Here is a 19,627-nt window from a genome sequence, read left to right as displayed (position 1 = left end):
TTTTTGTGGAAGGGAGTAGTTTTAATCATATAGGCAGGCAAGAACTTTCCCAAGTTCTTGGCAGTGATTATTTTAAAATATTAATGTCTTGGTGAAAGTAAATTTCTGGTTTCAGGACAGTTTTTGAAAGTCAGGTTTTTCGTTTGCTTGTTTTTTGAGTATAGTTGACATACGATGTTACATTAGTTTCAGGTATACAATATTAGTGATTCAACAACCTTACGAATGTCAGGATTTTAAATTGTCTTGGTATGCCGCTGAGTGATTTCCCCCACACTAATGCTTTGGAAAAATGATTCACTTAGGGGTACCAGAATGAAGTAGGACTAACATGCCTGTGTTAAAAATAACTTACACATGTCTTTTATCTGTCTTAACCATTGGCTCCGATTTCTGGGGTGCAGTCTAATTTTTAAAGAGTTTTTATGAGTTTATATTTAGCATGTTATTTTTGAGAAAAACGTTAATGTATTTTCTGTGTTCTCTGAGCTGCAGATATGCTCAAGATTGGGTAATATGTATAATTTCATTTTATTGTATCTAAATTTACAATAATCTGGAAAAAAGTAGAAAAAATAATTTAAGAGAAACAACTAAATTTCTTTTTTTTTTAACTAAATTTCTTAAATGTAGAAAAGCCAAAAATACTCTAGTAGCATTTTGTATTGAATCCACTTAAAGATGCATTAAAATTTGAATAGTTTTTGTCTAAAATACTGCATGATGGCAGAAAGTTCTAGTAGTTTTTAAAATATTATATAATGGTAGAAAGCACTCTAGAGCTAGAGAGGCATTGATTGACAGTTTGGGTTATTTTGAGATATATGTCAGATCTGAAATTGCAAAAACACTTAAAGATTACTGTTTGGATGAGTGAACATGGATACAAATGTGATACCATCATAAAAACTTATATTATTTGTGGTATTTGAATTTTAAAAACCTGAGCAAGGAGTTGGGAGTTTTTATTGCCTGTTAAAAAAGTTTAACCTAAAGATGACACTCAGCAGAGTTGAGAAATTTGAGATTTAAGAGAGCAATTAGAGGCAAAAGTACTGTTAGGAGGTAATTGTAGTGAAAAAGAAATGAGATCAAAAAGGCCTAAATTAGTGTTGTCACTGTTACAGTGGAGAGAGTTCAACTGTTGGGACTTAATGATTGACATAAAGTTTGAGGAATAGAGTCCAATAACTCCCCTTCTGAGAACTTATCCTGAGGAAATAATTGAATGAAATGAGGGGTGGTAGTTTATATTTGGGATCACAAAACCCAGGAACCTGGGTTAGTAATAAAAAGTAATAAAAATGAGTGAAATGGGTGAGTGAAGAGGCCCAAGGCTAGAAGGGAGAACTGGGGAATCCTCTCTAAAGGATGATGCTGTTTCTCAGCATAGGCTGATATGCCATTTGGGAACAAGAGACACACTGTTGCCAAATCTAGATTTTTTGAAAGAATCCAGTAATTTGGGAGTTCTAAAAATCCTAATTTTAAAAAATGTAGACCACGTATTATTTTTAATAGCACTGTGACTTAACAAAACACATCTGTAGGCTAAATTGGTTCGCCAGTTTTTAAACTATGGTTTATATACATGAAAATTTTTACTGCAGTGTTATTTATTAGACTGAATATTTGGAAATAACCTAAATATCAGATGATATGGTTAAATAAATAATAGGTTGAATGTTATAACCATTCAAAATGGTAAGGAAGATGTGAGAAGTGTTTAAAGCTTAATGCTAAGTGAATAAAGCAAGAGACCAAAGTTGTACATCTATGTTGATTACATCCTTGTAGCCATTTGGATTTAGTTAGAGAAATTGATAGATTGATCAATCAGTAGATGGGAGATTAGAAGGGATAGTTGTTTTGAAGTACTGAAATATGCATTTCATTTTGGTTACAGTTCTTTTTATATCGCTGTAATGTTTAATTGGAAAAATAATCTTGGCAAGCTTACAAATCTGTAGATCATATTTATGCTTTATTTTAACATCATAGAATGTTTAAAGGCCTTAGGCTATATGGAACGTGCTGCAGAAAGCTATGGCAAAGTGGTTGATCTGGCTCCCCTTCATTTGGATGCAAGAATTTCACTTTCCACCCTTCAGCAGCAGCTGGGCCGTCCTGAGAAAGCTCTGGAAGCTCTGGAACCAATGTACGATCCAGATACTTTAGCACAAGATGCAAATGCTGCACAGCAGGTAGGGTCTGTCACATAAAAGGAAATTTTTTCTTGGTGGATTATACTTTTGAACTTTTTCCTCCATTAAAGAGGTCTCTACAGCATATATCCAAAAACTTTATTTTAGCTATCAAATTCAGTGTTTTTGAAAAGTGATTTTGAAACTTAAGTTTCAGCCTCTTGTTAGACATTGTAAATTATAGTTTCTAAAATATTAGATCTTGGGCAGCCCAGGTGGCTCAGCGGTTTAGCGCCGCCTTCAGCCCAGGGCATGATCCTGGAGACCCGGGATCGAGTCCCACGTCAGGCTCCCTGCATGGAGCCTGCTTCTTCCTCTGCCTGTGTCTCTGCCTCTCTCTCTCTCTGTCGTTTCTCCCTCTGCCTGTGTCTCTGCCTCTCTCTCTCTCTCTCTCTCTGTGTCTCTTGTGAATAAATAAATAAAATCTTAAAAAAAAATTAGATCTTAAATTGTGAAAGATCATAAAGCAAATGTTCTTAAGGTTGATTTCTAAAATAAAACTTGTCTGTGCAAACAATGCAACTTTGAGAAAGCAGTCTTGTCACATTATCATGTTTATTTATTTAGGAACTGAAGTTATTGCTTCATCGTTCTACTTTGCTGTTTTCCCAAGGCAAAATGTGTGGTTATGTGGACACTTTACTTACCATGTTAGCCATGCTTTTAAAGGTGGGTAGTGGTCTTTCTGTATATTAGTATTGTTGATTTTTTAAAGGTTTAGAATTTGATTTAAACATAGATTATAGCCATTTTGAAGAATATTCATTGGACCCATAGGACTTTAACCTGATCCTAATGTATAAAGCAAAATTGCTGAGTTAGTTTAAAAATGAAAATATATTTTAGTTTAGAATTAAATATAAAAGAAACAAAAATTACCATGATTAGGATTTAACTAAAGTTTGGGTAAAAGTTTTTTTAACTCACATTAAATTCATTATTATTGCCAGAACTTGACAAAATTGGTGGTTTTGAATGTGATATTGCTTGAAGTACAATTATCTGATAGAAATAGACCGAGAATCTTGCTAAAACATAGATTATAGCTGTTTTGTAACTGTTCTACTCTATTAAACTTTTACAAATGAAAGTCAGATGTAGACAGAAGACTTAGAGGTTAATGGTATGTACTGTTGGCCTTTTAACAACATGAGGAAAAAAAAACAATAACATGGGAATTATGGGCACCAACCCTAACACAGTTGAAAATCCATGAATAACTTTTGATTTCCTAAAAACTTAACTACTGATAGCCTCTATTGACTGGAAGCCTTACTGATAATGTGAACAGTTGATTAACACATATTTTGTATTTTGTCTGTATTATGTACTGTATTCTTACAATAAAGGAAGCTGGAGAAGAGAAAATATTAAGAAAATTAGAAGAGAAAATTCATTCATTGTATTGTACTATAAATAATCTATGTATAAGTGAATCTGTGCAGTTCAAACCTGTTTTTCAAGGGTCGACTGTAATTGAAAGCTTACATGAAAGTGTAAACTAGAGTAAGTGAAATAAAATCTTTGCTAGTACATATCTAGAAAAGTGAGAACCATAGCATAACCAGTTATGTTTTTAGACACTCCCGTGTGCTAAAAGTATTCCCTTTGCAAAAATGTTTTCCACATGTGACATCATTTCTGAGTCTTACATTTTTGCAGGGAAATAGTTGTGTGTGTGTGTGTGTGTGTGTGTGTGTGTTATAAATTAATGTCAGTTGCCTTCTTTTTCCCTACTAAGGTGCGATCTCAGTTCCTCTGGTAAAAAAAATAAGTCTATTCATCCTCTTTTAAGTGTTAAAATACACGATAATTTGGCGTCTTTTTTTTCCTAAAGAGGATTTTAGGCACACTTGCAGTACTTGTGACCCATAGATTTTCTTTCTTTTCTTTCTTTTCTTTCTTTTCCTTCCTTCCTTCCTTCCTTCCTTCCTTCCTTCCTTCCTTCCTTCCTTCCTTCCTTCTTTTTTTTTAGATTTTATTTAATTGAGAAAGAGAGTGCATGTGAGCAGGGGGAGGAGCAAAGGGAGAGGGACTAGTGGACTCTGTGCTGAGCACAGAGCTTGATGCAGGGCTTAATCCCAGGACCCTGAGATTATGATTTGAGTGGAAAACAGATGCTTCACTGGCTGAGCCACCCAGGTGCCTCCCCCATAGATTTTCTTTAAAAAATTATATGACTGAAGTGCCTGGCTGGCTCAGTCATAGACTGAGTCAATAGAGCATACGACTGTTGATCTCCGGGTTGTGAGTTTGAGCCCCATATTGGGTGTGGAGATGACTTAAAATCTTAAGAAATTATATGACTAAAAAATCTCAAATTATCATCTTTAATTCAGGTAGCCATGAATAGAGCCCAAGTTTGTTTGATATCTAGTTCCAAATCTGGAGAAAGGCATCTCTACCTTATTAAAGTGTCAAGAGACAAAATATCAGACAACAGTGACCAAGAGACAGCAAATTGTGATGCAAAAGGTAATTACATTCATTTGCTTTATTATATAATATATATTATTATTTATTATATAATTATATTTTTGGCTGAGTTGAAAAATACTCATGAAGTATCACCTGATAGTAATCTAATTGAAAAATATACCCTTCTCAAATAAAATGAAATTTTCTATCCAGATTCCTTAAGTATAGTAAACTCATTTGATGTTAAAAAAGAAAGGAGGGATCCCTGGGTGGCGCAGCGGTTTGGCGCCTGCCTTTGGCCCAGGGCGCGATCCTGGAGACCCGGGATCGAGTCCCACGTCGGGCTCCCGGTGCATGGAGCCTGCTTCTCCCTCTGCCTGTGTCTCTCTCTCTCTCTCTCTCGAATAAATAAATAAAATATTAAAAAAAAAAAAATAAAAAATAAAAAAAAAAATAAAAAAGAAAGGAAAGGTTAGGTTATGTAAATTACTTTTAAAAATTAAAAGGAAAACATCTTGGATCTTCCTGTGATAAAACTAAACAGAACTTCTGACTTTTTAAGAAGAAAATAAACCTTATTTTAAGAAATTTGTGAAGATTAGATGGCAATATAAATTATTATATTTGTCCAGTAACTTCAGTTACATTTCATCCTCTATTAAATTCAGTTTTGGCAAATGTAGCAATAGTCATAGAAACTCTGAAACTAAATTGTTTTGACCCAGTCTCAAGTAATATGACTTTAAAAGGCATCGATTTTTAGCTGGTAATGCATCAGGTTATTTTTGGGTCAGGTTATTACTCAGAAAACTTGAAGTCTAAACTGCAGGTTTCAGTCTAGCAGAAAATTATTTCATTGTTAATTAATTCAACAGACATGTTTTTTTTTTTTTTCTTAATTTTTTATTTATTTATGATAGGCACACAGTGAGAGAGAGAGAGGCAGAGACACAGGCAGAGGGAGAAGCAGGCTCCATGCACCGGGAGCCTGACGTGGGATTCGATCCCGGGTCTCCAGGATCGCGCCCTGGGCCAAAGGCAGGCGCCAAACCGCTGCGCCACCCAGGGATCCCCAACAGACATGTTTTAAGTAATTGTTACAAGCATGGCAGTGTACCATGGGGTAGGATTTTATTTTATTTTATTTTATTTTATTTTATTTTATTTTATTTATTTTATTTTATTTTATTATTTTATTATTTTATTTTATTTTATTTTATTTTATTTTTTTATTTATTTTTTATTTTATTTTATTTTATTTTATTTTATTTTATTTTTTTATTTTATTTTATTTTATTTTTTTTATTTTTTTATTTTTTTTATTTTATTTTATTTTATTTTTTTATTTTATTTTATTTATTTTATTTTATTTTATTTTATTTTATTATTTTATTTTATTTTATTTTATTTTATTATTTTTGGGGTAGGATTTTAGAATCCAGAAGAACTGAATCTCTATAAGCACATTATAAGGAACTAACATAAGCAAGGTTTTGAAGGGGAGGAGAGTCAGGAGAGGAATGAAGGTCAGCTGCTCGTAAGCTAGCCATAAATGCCCAGAGCCCTACCATCTCTCCAGTCCATAGATTCTGGGCCCACCCGAAAGGTAGACTCTCTGCTTCATGTGTTTAAGACTATATTTCCTTAAGTTCTATTTTTCTGTATATGTGATCCTGCCTGATTTTTTCTTTCCATATTTTTTGATTTTACATTCATTGTTGGTTTTTCTTAGGCTCGTAAGGTTTTTTATGTTAAGTTCATTTCCTCATGGTGGGGATCACATTACACTGGTGTGTAAGGATAAGGTGAATGAGGCCTCCTTAATGTTACATGCACCTTTGTACTCTGATTTTTTCACTCAGCGTTTTGTCACAGATGTTTTCTTGTGTTGCTGTCTTCCCTTCATAGCTGTTCATAAGGAATGTGTGGTATTCCATTGGATAGCAGTTTCATGCTTTGCTTATTCTCTTATTTTTGGTATACAGTTGCTTCTGATAATTTTCTTTTGTAGATAATCATGAGTGAGCATATTCATCCCTATATATGTATCCTTTTTCTAAAAAGATTTTATTTATTTATTCCTGAGAGACACACAAGAGAGAGGGAGAGAGAGAGAGAGAGAGAGAGAGAGAGAGAGGAGAAGCAGGCTCCTCGCAGGGAGCCTGATGTGGGACTCGATCCCCAGACCGGGATCATGCCCTGAGCCAAAGGTAGATGCTCAGCTCAAACCACTGAGCCACCCAGGCGTTCCTATGTAGCCATATCTTTGACTTTATAGGATAGATTCTCAGAATTCTGGGTCAAAGACTAAAAAGTTTTTGTGGCTTTTGATTTTTCTCAGACAAGGCAAAATTTTTAGGGAAAAGTAGTTCTGAGGTAGAGAAAAGATAATTGAGATTATAAAAAGATCAGAACAGTCTGAATCTCAAAGTATGAATTTTAAGTCCTTTGCTAAGCAAACATTTGAATGTCTTGTATGTGTAGAACCCTATATCTGACTTCAGTCATGGAACACAAACTTACTCTGCCCTGGAGGACCATATATCCTAGTGAGCTCCGAGAGATATAAATGAAGTAGCTAGGCTTGGTAGCAGACAAATCCAAAGTAAGAATTACCTGGAATTGCAGATTGTTAGGCAGAGCAGAAAGAGTGGCTAGTATTGAAGGTAGTGTAAACAAGCAGCTTCATTGTCAGAAGATTGTTGGCAAGAATTCAGGCCCATAGAACTGTGGTTATTAAATTTAACCTTAAAATTGATCATATGAATTTTTCTAATACTGCTGTTTCTGAAAAACAGTGTCCTGATTTTCACTGGTATCATTTTAGCAATATTTGCTGTACTCACAAGCGTCTTGACAAAAGATGACTGGTGGAACCTTCTGTTGAAGGCTATATACTGCTTATGTGACCTGTCCCGATTTCAAGAGGCTGAGTTACTTGTGGATTCTTCATTGGAATATTACTCATTTTATGATGACAAGCAGAAACGCAAAGAACTAGAATACTTTGGTCTTTCTGCTGCAATACTGGACAAAAATTTCAGAAAGGCCTACAACTATATCAGGTGACTTTCCAATAACTTATTTTAGATTCTTTGAAATAGTATGTGTATTTACTTTGACTTAGTCTCTCAAGCTCAAGAGTAGTAAGTTGTTTTATTTTAACTCTTGTTGCTTACGGGTTAATTTACGTCATTGGCGATTCTCAGAGGCATGCCTTCTCATGTATTTAGCTTCTTGTGCCTTAGCTCCGCATTATAAAATGGATATCATAATACTCCACCTGAAAGGATTATTTTGAAGGTTAAGTGAATTATTTATAAGGTCTTTTAATAATATCTGGCACACACTATTAGGTATTATTCACTGTTCATCATACTGCAGTTGTAGGGGCAGCGGGGAAATGGTGAAACTTAAACCGCTTGATTCTTTCTGGTTTAAATAAAAGTTTTGTTGAAAAGAACAAACAAGATGTAGAAATACTAACTTAAGCAGCATTTTCTGGGAAAAATCTTTGTGTAAATGTTTCTGTTTAAATAGATTGAGACAATCTGCTTTTCTGTGGAGGATTTTGCGGCACTGAAGGATTTCATTCTTAGAAATCAAAAGTTTTTCTTTTTATGTGATTTCTTCCCCTTGCCCTCTTTCTGCGATTTTAGGGTAATGGTAATGGAAAATGTCAATAAACCTCAGCTCTGGAACATTTTCAATCAGGTTACCATGCACTCCCAAGAAGTGCGACATCATCGTTTCTGTCTTCGCCTAATGCTGAAAAACCCAGAGAATCATGCCCTATGTGTCTTAAATGGACACAATGCGTTTGTATCTGGTAGTTTTAAGCATGCACTCGGTAAGTGTCCTGGACATGACTTTGTCAAGTGTGGATAGTGTGGTGGTTAACAGCTAGTTCTCAAGAGCAGCATACCTGTGTTTATATAGCAGCTCCCTCATGACAAATTATTGTACCTCCCCTATGTCAGTCTCTTTATCTCTGAAATGGAGGTAATAATTGGACCTTACCTTATAGATTATTGTGAAAATTAAATGAGTTAATCTAAAGTGTTTAAAAATGCCCTGGCACATACAGTAAATAAATCGCTTATAAGTATTGGCAACAATGATTATAATTAATTCTAGTATTTATTTTCCTCTTGAAGCTTTGGTTTCAGAAAACTGAAGTAAGTCCTAGTTCATTTTAAAGGTCAATAACTCTTCCAGCTTAGGCTTGATTTTTTTTTTTTTTTTCTTAAGGGAGCATGCATGAGCAGGGGAGGAGCAAGAGAGAGTGAGAGAGAATCTTAAGCAGGCTCCACTCCACACCCAGCATGGAGCCCGACACAGGGCTTCTTTCTCATGACCTGAGCCAGAATCAACAGCTGGAAGTGTTATTAACCAACCAAGCTGCCCAGGCACCCTGGCTTGTTTTTAAAATAATTTTCATTTATTATGGATATTTTGCCACCTGTTTTTAATCTGCTATAATACAAAAAAAGGATAAAGATTTGCTGAGGGGTGCCTGGGTGGCTCAGTCAGTCATCTGCCTTCAGCTCAAGTCATGATCCCAGGGTCCTGGAATTGAGCTCCACATCAGGCAGTCTGCTCAGCGAGGAGTCTGCTTCTCCCTCTCCTACTTCCCCCTGCTCATGTTCTCATTCTCTCTGTCAAGTAAATAAATAAAATCTTAAAAAATAAAAAAAAAATTTGCTGATAGTTTGTTCCTTTAGGAGGTAAGTATGTCAAGATTTATTTACACGGTGCTTGCTAATCTAATTAAGCTCAGGAAAAATTAATTACTTTATTTTCTGTAATAATCAGAAGCAAACAAGTAGAAAAATACCTAGGCAAAAGTTTAAACTTAAAATGAGGCATGTATCTCTTGCTGCTAAAAGTTAGTGTTTACTTCTGAATAAACTGGGATATTGGCTATTTAATACTTTAATGTTTCTTCACGTATGGCTGGTATTTTTATAATTGTTCAGTAGGTAATCTTGAACATCAGGTGTTGAGACTGTCCTCTACTGTTTGCGCTTTTTGGAATTGTTTGTTTAATGTTAAGGAAATGTAAAATAGAGATTTAGATTGTTTTCTTATACTTAAGACCTTTTATAGAGGGTAAAAATAGAAAAGTCCAAATGGTAGTCTACCATCTGTGCTGCTAAAGAGATTCTGAGGTGCCATTCCTTCTGGCATAGAAGCTAGAAAGAATGAAGGTTTTTATCTGTGTGATAAATTATAGGTCATCCCTTTATAAGAAAATTTTGCTTAAAAATTTGCTTAAATTCCCCTATCTCATATACTTAAGCTTTTGACATGAAATAATTGCGTTTATAGAATACATGGAAACAAGGAAAACATCTTTTTCTCAGGAAAAACAAAACAGTGCTACTTTTGAGGAAACAATACCCATAATCTAAAAAACAAAACAGAACTATTTTTCTTTTTCTCAGCTCCATGATCCAGCATATTTGAATTTATAAGACAAATCGATTAATTTTACAAAAGAATTTGCCAAAAGACACATTCCCTTATTTCTTTTAAAATAGATTTAAGGTCATAAAATACATTGTGATCACAATTAATAAATTGTTTATTTTGGAACTATTACTCTACGTGGAAATGTCTAGCTGTGCCTAAAAGAAAGTTACTTTTAGTTGCTCATATTTAATCTTTGTAGTCAGGATACATTTATAGGTAAATCCTCCTAATTTTATCATATCTTATACATTGTTTTTAAATTCAAATTAAGGTGCATCTGGTTGATATTTTAGAAAGCACACTTTGCATATGTAAAATCAGTACCATTTAGCCATAAAACATATTTGAATAAGTCAGTAAATAAGGAAATATGCTCATGTCAAACCATCTGACATGATCTTTTTTCAGGACAATATGTGCAAGCCTTTCGCACCCATCCCCATGAACCTCTCTATAGCCTCTGTATAGGCCTAACGTTTATTCACATGGCATCTCAGAAGTATGTATTAAGGAGACATGCTCTTACTGTGCAGGTAATTTATTTGGATTTCTCATTACTTGGTTTTATGTTCTTTAAAAGTGAATATACTTAATGCTTTTAGAATATACTTAATGCTTTTAGTGTCCTGCTTCAAAAGTAACATCTGCTTAGTATACACGTTGAGAATTCCCAACACCTCCTTGTGTTCAGCACTCATGCACTCCATCTCTAGTAGTACTCCTGGCTAAGACTTATGTAGCCATGTAGAAAGGGGACATAGCCAAATAATATAGAAAGAAGACACAGGAAAAAACAAAAAAGACGACACAGCAGAATCTGGATGCTTCCTTATACTCTGGAGCCACCTGAGGCCTTCAGTTTTCTAGGTCCTGAAGATTGATTTATTATAAGTCTGTTTAAAGAATATATACATACAGGGATGCTTGGTGGCTCAGCAGTTGAGCTTCTACCTTTGGCTCAGGGCGTGATCCCGGAGTCCTGGGATTGAGTCCCACATTGGGCTCCCCTCAGCCTGCTTCTCTCTGCCTGTGTCTCTGCCTCTCTGTGTGTCTCTCATGAATAAATAAATAAAATCTTTAAAAATAAATGACAAAAAATGTATGGATCCAGTAACGTATGAATATGTGATTATGTGACTGTTTCCTTACAGCATCAGCATTGTTAGTGTTAGCATCACTAACAAATTGGTCCTTTAAAGCTTTCTTGGTTCTTACAGCAATTTGAAATTGGTCTTTTTATTTTGTTTACTTTTCTTTATAGATTGTTTTCTCTAATAAAAGTATAATCTCCAGGGGCACCTGGGTGGTTCGGTTGGTTGGTTAAGCATCTGACTTTTTTTTTTTTTTTTAGATTTTATTTATTTATTCATGAGAGAGGCAGAGATACAGGCAGAGGGAGAAGCAGGATCCCTGCAGGAAGCCCGAAGGGGGACTCGATCCTGGGATCCCAGGATCACACCCTGAGCTAAAGGCAGACACTCACCCACTGAGACGCCTCCCAAGCGTCCGACTCTTGGTTTTATTTTTTATTTTTTTATTTTTTGTATTTATTTATGATAGAGAGAGAGAGAGAAGCAGAGACATAGGCAGAGGGAGAAGCAGGCTCCATGCAGGGAGCCCGACGTGGGATTCGATCCTGGGTCTCCAGGATCGCGCCCTGGGCCAAAGGCAGGCGCTAAACCGCTGCGCCACCCAGGGATCCCTCGACTCTTGGTTTTAGTTCAGGTTGTGATCTCAGGGTTGTGAGGTAGAGCCTACTTAGGATTCTCTCTTCCTCTGCCCCACCCCCCACGTGCACATTCGCTCTTTTTCTCTCTCAAAAAAAAATATATATATATATTCCCAAGAGATCAGGGAGTCTCTGTTTTGTTCACTACTGTATCCATAAAACTTTTATGTCATTTTTATGTTTATATGTTTGATGCATGTAAAGACATGTTTTTTTAAGTAGTTATGAAAAGAAAGAAAATGTTGGCTTGAATGGAGTGGCAGGATTGAGTAAAGGATTTTTTGTTTTGGTTTTTAAAGTAAAATGGTTAAAAAGAAAGCCTAAGTTCAAATGTTAATTGTTAAAGATGGATATTGAGGTTCATTATAATGTACTCGTTTGAATATTTGAAAATTTTCATAATACAAAGTAAAAAATTAAAAACCCAGAAATTCTCCTTTTCTTGGGTATTTATTTGTGGTATTTGTCCACTTCTTGCTCTATGCTTTTTTTTGTCTTAATGGATACTTTTGCTGTATTAAGTAATGGAGGATTGTTTGTAAGTCAAAAAATATGTAATGAGCACCCAATGTGCTGGGAACTGAGGATATAGCAATGAGTATAGAGGCAGAATAATTCCCTGCCCTTATGAAGCTTATATTCTGATAAATATTGATGGGAAGTTTTGATGGATTGACTCATTATCAAATAGTTACAATAATGTAGTTTTTTGGCCTGGTAGAAAAAAAAATTTATATACTGCAAAGTAATTTAGAAGCTAAATTTCAAATTATAGTTAAACAGCAGTTTTTAATCAGTTGGAGATAGAGATTAAACAACAGGAGATTGGCGTATGGGAGTTTGTTGTCCTAATCTCTTGTACTTTTGTGTGTGTTGAACATTTTCCATTAAAAAAAGTTTCTAAAAACAAGTTTTATTGTTAATAACATGATTCTTAAATTGTTTTAATTTCTTATGAACCTATTTATGCAACATGACCATAGTTAATTTCCCTTTGGAGTACTTAAAAACAAACTAATTTCATATGTTTTACTGCCTTTCTTACCTTTATATTATACTATGAAAGTAAGCCTTTTATGATTTCTTATATCTATATTTAGTATTTTATAGACAGTGTATATTTGGGCCCTTAGTGGATGATGTGATAAAAATATTAGAAATATCACATTTTTAATACTTTTGTCACATACTTTTGCTTATAGTTCATTAAAAATTGTCGTATTTTTGCAGTTTTTATATTTGATTCATATACCTAAGAGATAAAATGGTTATCCCCATTACCTAGTTTTTAAATCACTAGTTATTTGAATAGCATTTCATAGGTCTCCTAAATTTGTTAATTTCTTAAAAATGCAACAGGTAACTCAAATCCTATTATTGTATCAAAAGACCTGCAAGTTTATTCGGGTTGTAACATTTCATCTGGGATTACTATTCATTCTCAGATTTTTGTAGTTTATCATCTTAAAATATGAAGATTCGATATTTCTCTGATACTAATAGTTTATCGGCTGTACTTAACAGACAGCCGTAATTTTCACTGGCATAGAGGTCAGCCCACATAAGTGGGCTCTTTTATTATGCAAAATGTGTGATTTATTTAGTGAAGATAATTATTTTTATCTCTAAAATGCTTTAATTCTAAAGAATCCATTAATTTTTATTATTTATTTAACGAAGAAAAAATTTGTGACCATTTATTTAGAAGGCAGATCCAAAAGATTGCATTTTATATTCTATACTCACAGGTAATACATTTTTATTTCATTACTTAACATAGGACACTTGTACTTCTGCAGTTTGTAACTCTGTTGGTGGTAACTTGAAGCTACATTAAAGAGGAAAATGAATGCAGGAGAAGGTGAAGAAGCAAGTTATTACTTTTTGGACACTGTGACACACATGGAGCCTGCATTAGTACAGCTGTGCTCTGAAATAATCAGTTTTTCCATAAGGTCTGAGTCAGAAGCTTTCAAGGGAAAAAAAAGTTTTTTGGGTTAAGAATTCATTAAGGTCCTGAGAGGTGACTAACAAAAAGATACCCTTTACCCACAAGTTATAGTCAAGTGAGTTTGTCCCTGAGAAGAACCTTTCTAAAATTATCATTGTCATTATAAGGGTTCAGATTTTATATTTTTGCTCCAGTTTTTAGACATCTTGAATCAAATAATTTATTGGCCTGTAATGTCACAAAAACCAACTTGGAACCTTAAAAAAGAACTCCTGTGTTATGAAAGATTATGGATCTTTGATGTAAGATTATAGATTACGGATCTGTGACTTTGGCTTTGTTTTGTGTGACTGTTTTTGCCCTTAGGTTAAAAAAAAGATCTTTTATATCTTCAGAAGAGGTCTTGACTACTCTGTGATGTGACACTATGCTGCAGACATAGGTTCTCTTAGGATGAGACTGTCTCTTTTTTTAATATTTATATCCTGTACAGAATACACATATATTGGTTCAAATACATACTTGGCAAATCAGTATAATACTGAATTGTTGATCTCTTTGGTAGGGCTTTTCCTTTCTTAATCGATACCTCAGTATCCGTGGGCCCTGCCAGGAATCATTCTATAACTTGGGCCGTGGCCTTCACCAACTGGGGCTGATTCATCTTGCGATCCACTATTATCAGAAGGCCCTGGATCTCCCTCCACTTGTGGTAGAGGTATTGTATGGTTTACTTTCTTTTTTTTTTAAGATTCATTTAATAGAGAGTGTGTGTACACACGTGAGCGGGGGGGGGGGGGGGGGGGGTGTGTGGAGAGAATCTCAAGGAGACTTCATGACGTGAGCCAAAATAAGAATTGGTGTTTAACTGAGCCACCTAGGTACCCCTGTATGATTTACTTTAAAAACTGATGAGTCCTTTTATCTACAGAGAAGTGAGTGCAGTTAGTTCATGTTGTAGTCCAGACAGTGAAATAAATTAGAGTGTATTTTCTTTATTTATTGAATGTATTTACGTAATTGTGTTCAGCAACAAGTAGATCCTTGGCATTCTGGCCTTGTGACCTGATCAGCAACCATGTGGACATACACAACTTGCGGTTATGACATTTCAGTTACCTTAAGGTAGCCCCTGTGGTTTACAGGTATGAGCTGGGAGACAGAAAGCCGGAGTATTTTTTTTTTTTTTTTTTTTTTTTTGTAAGCCAGAGTATTGATTAATATAGTTCACTGTTCATTTTCAAGTTCACGTGTAACTAACATATATTTCTTTATAAAGATGAAAGACCAGTATAAATTTTCTTTTAAGATCATGTTAAGATAGTATAAAGTGTTGCTAATACTATGATAATCTATGTTTAAAGTCTAATTCTTATTTTAATTTCTGAAGAAAAAGTATTTTCATTGTTAATTTTTTTAAGTTGCACTCATAATCCTCACTCCTCACATACCCTCACAACTGTTTTGTATTACCCTTGTTCAACATTAGTCATTAAACAAGTAAATACATATTTTTATAGTTATGCTGATGAAATATATATACTTTTGTGTCATTCATACATACCTTTAGGTATTGCTCCTTAAGCTTTATAGGCATCATTTTCATTGTTGCAGATATTTTTACAGTTGACTCCAAAATTTTGTATTGGGGAAGATTTAGAAACATAGATCTAACCTATTCCATTGAGTTCATTGCTTTGCTATTTAAGTAGGACGAAAGGTAATAATACCCTTAGGGTAATTGCTATGATTAATTAAGTGTATGCCTTCCTATACCTATCCTGTAAGTGCCTTTTTATTATATAGTACAGGTATTTTTTTTCCCCATCTGGTCATTTGTGTTATTATTTATGTCTTTTTAAATGTGTAAGTTTTACATTTTTTAATGAAATCATATCTATTAACTTTTTCCTTTCTAGTTCCTATTTTTGCTATTATACTTAAGAGGGCCTTTCCTTTTTTCTTTTCTTTTTTTTTTTATTTTTTTTAAAGATTTATCTATTTAGTCATGAGAGACACAGAGAGAGGCAGAGACATAGGCAGAGGGAGAAGCATAGACATAGGCAGAGGGAGCCCGGTGCGGGATTTGGTCCCAGGACCCCAGGATCACAACCTGAGCAAAAGGCTGCTCAACCACTGAGCCACCCAGGTGCCCCAGGAGGTCCTTTCCGTTTTTTGTTTTCTTTTTTTTAGGAGGTCCTTTCCTATTCAAGATTATATTATTATATTATTCAATAATATTTTTTTTCTTTTATGGTTTCATTTTTTTAATTCTAAATTCCTAATTCATCCAAGCTCATTCAGCTATGGCTTGTGAGACTCTTTCTTTAACTATTGGCTAGACATTTTAAATCATTTAATAATGCACTTAATTTACAGTGATTACTTAATATTACAATGATTAACTGAGTCAGCATTACCTAATAAAAATTTAGGTCCAAGGTATATGCCTAGTTTTATTTTTTTTTAGTATCATGAATTTTAATATTTGAAAGCTTACACTTACGAAACAGTATTTTCCATAAAATTGTCCTGGTTGTCAGTCTGAAATACAACTCAGTCATGTATCTTTCCCTCCTAGGGAATGGAAGTTGACCAGTTAGACTTACGAAGAGACATTGCCTACAACTTGTCTCTCATTTATCAGAGCAGTGGGAATATTGGAATGGCTCAAAAGCTTTTGTATACCTATTGCACTATATGAAGTACAACTGAGAAAGAAGCATGGTGCTCTGTGTGTGGACCAATATTTTCTAAGGGCTTAATATTAACCCCAAAATGGAAATTACAATTTCAGAATTATCTGTGTATTTAATTTTTCATATGTGATAATGATCTCTTGATAGATAAGCAAAATTATTCCTACAAGAATTTGTATATTGTTCTGTCATTTTCTTTTAATATTTTTTAGCAAAATTGTCCCCAAAGATGAAATAGATAATGTTAACCTTTAAGCCAGCTTGGGGTTGAATATGCTGATTTTTTACTCTTCATTCATCTGTGCATTCGGAACTATATGTTAAACACCTATGTACTAGGCCCTGTGATGGGTGCTTGGAATACAATATTAGGGCAGAAATGACCTCTGAGTACATTCTTTAAATACAGAATTTGCATATTCAAACTTGAATATATATTCATTTGAAGGAGATGTTTGTTGCATTTCTGCCTACATTATCATTGTTGAGTCATCCAATTTATTTGTGCCCCGTTGCTATTGCACGGGCAGTTTCTCAAATACATAAGAAGGAAGTTGCTTACTAAAGGAAAGATGAGTTAGGACTCTTGCTCATATCAACACAAGTATGTAATTAATTCACTTAGCTCCTCAGATAACTATTTGAAATGGTTATGTAGTAGGAAGACACATAATTGAGTTAATCTTTTACTTTTCACCTGCATGTATCTTTGTTGTATAGATCGAGACCTGGTAGGCCGGCATAATTCAGAACATCCTGTTCTGAAGCAGATAAAAAAAAAAAAAACGCATTATCAATGTTGGTGGCTTTCTGACAAAAAAAATAGAAAAGAGAGGACCACATTCAATAACGTGACATAGGTTGCATTTCAAGATCACTAGGAATGTAGGAAGGCTAGGTATATGGATAAAGTATTGCTATGATAAACTACGAAAACTAGATTAAACTTTTATTAAATATGATATGTTCTTGAATCTAAATAACAATACTTTTAAGATATAGCATTGGTCTACTAACATCTTTTGAGAGTTTCTTTTTAGGGGAAAATGCTGTAATATGTGTGTGGATTATAAGACGTAGTGTAATTGTGAGAGGAAACCAAGTATGAGACTTAATGGTCAAAGAAATACAGCGAGGGCTTTAGGAATTCTTATCACCCTTTATCCTGTATACATAACTTTGTAGTTGGAAAGCAAAATTTGTATATAATAAGTAAATGTATCGTGCATTCTGTGTGTGTATTTAAATGTGTATATAATTTAAATAAATTCTATTTTTATAATTAAAACAGTTTCACATGCTTATATGTTTTATTTCATGCCATTTGTGGTACTGATAAAGCTAATATCTTTGAATCTCGTGAAATTGAGTATTCTATATTGAGTTCTTTTGAATTAAACTATGCTATGGAAAAAATAAATAAATAAACTATGCTATGACTCCAGCTGAAGTGCTGAACAGCCTTGCAGGAAACTTAACTCTCTCTAGCAGTATTCTAAGAAAAAAAAAGTTGACATTGCATGAATCTGTTTAGCATTTAAAAGCATAGCTACCATTTCCTGAGTGTGCCAAGTACAGGGCTGGGTACTCTAGATATGTCTCTGCTCCTCTCAGGGAATCACCTGCAAGGTCGGTATTATTGCTGATCTTCTTATCGCCACCTTATAAATGAGAAATTAAATGTCATGTTCAAGATCACTAGCAAGCTCCTTCATAGGAACATACTTATTCTAGCTCAGAGTAAGAACATAAACATTGAGCATGTTTATTTTAGAAAGAAAATGGAGAATAGCTGTTATTTTCTTCTGTCCACTAGGCCTTCAACCTATTAAAAAAGCCCTGTAGTAAGTAAACCTCTTTGGAAGTGCCTTTCAAAAAGCTGATACTTTCTTACCGATCATCCTCACTCCAGCCAGGGGATGCTGACAGCCACTTCACACAGTAAGATTTTTTTCTATTGGTCTCTGTTGATTAATAAACTGAGCGTCTCCCACTCCAAGCTGGGCCAATCAGGAGTTTCCTCGCTCCGTCCTTGGGAATTTAGGAGTGAGATGGGGTTTTTCTGTAGGATTGAAACATGAGAGTTTAGAAGACATTTTCTGCTTTCCCTGTGGGCTGACTAGCAGTTAACCCCTCCCACTGAGCAAGAAAAACAGAATCTATGTATCAAGCAGAGCTGGGAGATGCAGAGGAAACTCCAAGGGTTCCTAGAGGTTTTCCGGTTCCCATGCCTGTCCTTTCTAAAGCTGTGTTCTTACCCATGGGTTCATTGTATAAGATTAACCCAATTCTACAATTCCGCTTTTTTTCTTTTTTCTTTATTCATGAGACAGAGAGACACAGGCAGAGGGAGAAGCAGGCTCCATGCCGGGAGCCCGACGCAGGACTCGATCCCAGGTCTCCAGGGTCACGCCCTGGGCTGAGGGCGGCGCTAAACCGCTGAGCCACCCGGGCGTCCTGAATTTATTTTTTTTTATTTTTTTTTTTTTACAATTCCACTTTAAAATTTAGACTGGCTGGATTTTTTATGTTATTTGCACCAAAAATAGTCCCGCCACACAATGCCTATTCAGCCGTCGTGCTTTCCCGCGGCTTTCTGAAGGGCGGGCGGGCGGGGAGCCACCAGGCGGCCTCCGAAGCTCCGGGCCGAGCAGGGCTGTGCGCGCTGCCGTGGGGGCTGAGTCTGCGCACGTGGGCGCGGGAGGCGAAGGCGGGTTCGGGCCGCCGCGGTACCGCAGACCCACGCGCCTTCCCCCGGGCCGGAGCCCCAAGCCCAACTGCCAATTACAACTTTCGAGGCATCCCGAAGAAGCGGTCCAACGGGCGACGACGCGGGGAGCACGGCGGACGCTCAGTCCTCCCGCAGGGGGCCCTCGGCGGGGACCTGGGGAGCCCGGCCGCCGAGCGGGCGCCGCGGAGGGAGTCCGCGAGGACGAGGACGAGGACGAGCCCGAGGACGAGCCCGAGGACGGGCCAGCGCACGCACGGCCGGCGGCCGGCAAATGGGCGAGGCACACGGCCGGGGCAGCGGGAAGCAAGCGGACTGACGCCACGGGTCTCCGCAGGCCCGAGGGGGGGCCGGGCCCGGGGGCGGCGGCGTCGGGTCGGGAGGGGCGCCGGGTCGGGGGCGGCGGCGTCGGGTCAGGAGGGG

General features: G+C 36.0%; 1 protein-coding gene and 1 long non-coding RNA gene across 3 annotated transcripts in view; one reads left to right on the top strand and one right to left on the bottom strand.

Moving 5' to 3' along the window:
• GTF3C3 (general transcription factor IIIC subunit 3) overlaps window positions 1-17,766 on the top strand; it is a 38,367-nt gene extending 20,601 nt beyond the window's left edge. The window contains exons 11-18 of the mRNA XM_038585230.1: window positions 2,002-2,204; window positions 2,772-2,873; window positions 4,544-4,679; window positions 7,450-7,687; window positions 8,282-8,472; window positions 10,506-10,630; window positions 14,343-14,495; window positions 16,359-17,766. Of these exons, the coding sequence (XP_038441158.1) occupies window positions 2,002-2,204; window positions 2,772-2,873; window positions 4,544-4,679; window positions 7,450-7,687; window positions 8,282-8,472; window positions 10,506-10,630; window positions 14,343-14,495; window positions 16,359-16,481 (1,271 nt within the window). The 3' untranslated portion in view covers window positions 16,482-17,766. The remainder of the gene's footprint in view (window positions 1-2,001; window positions 2,205-2,771; window positions 2,874-4,543; window positions 4,680-7,449; window positions 7,688-8,281; window positions 8,473-10,505; window positions 10,631-14,342; window positions 14,496-16,358) is intronic.
• Window positions 1,968-19,054, bottom strand: LOC102157205. 2 transcript variants are annotated; one of them, XR_005385148.1, is made up of 4 exons: window positions 19,017-19,054; window positions 18,371-18,538; window positions 18,030-18,137; window positions 1,968-2,211 (listed from the first exon to the last, which is right to left on the bottom strand). It is a non-coding gene; the product is annotated as an uncharacterized LOC102157205 (long non-coding RNA). The 2 variants fall into 2 exon arrangements; XR_005385147.1 differs by lacking the exon at window positions 19,017-19,054 and adding an exon at window positions 18,735-18,901.
• Between the last annotated feature and the right edge of the window lie 573 nt (window positions 19,055-19,627).

Source organism: Canis lupus, chromosome 37, assembly GCF_011100685.1.
Source record: "Canis lupus familiaris isolate Mischka breed German Shepherd chromosome 37, alternate assembly UU_Cfam_GSD_1.0, whole genome shotgun sequence".
NCBI classification, from domain to species: Eukaryota; Metazoa; Chordata; class Mammalia; order Carnivora; family Canidae; genus Canis; species Canis lupus.
This window is presented reverse-complemented; position numbering and strand designations above follow the sequence as displayed.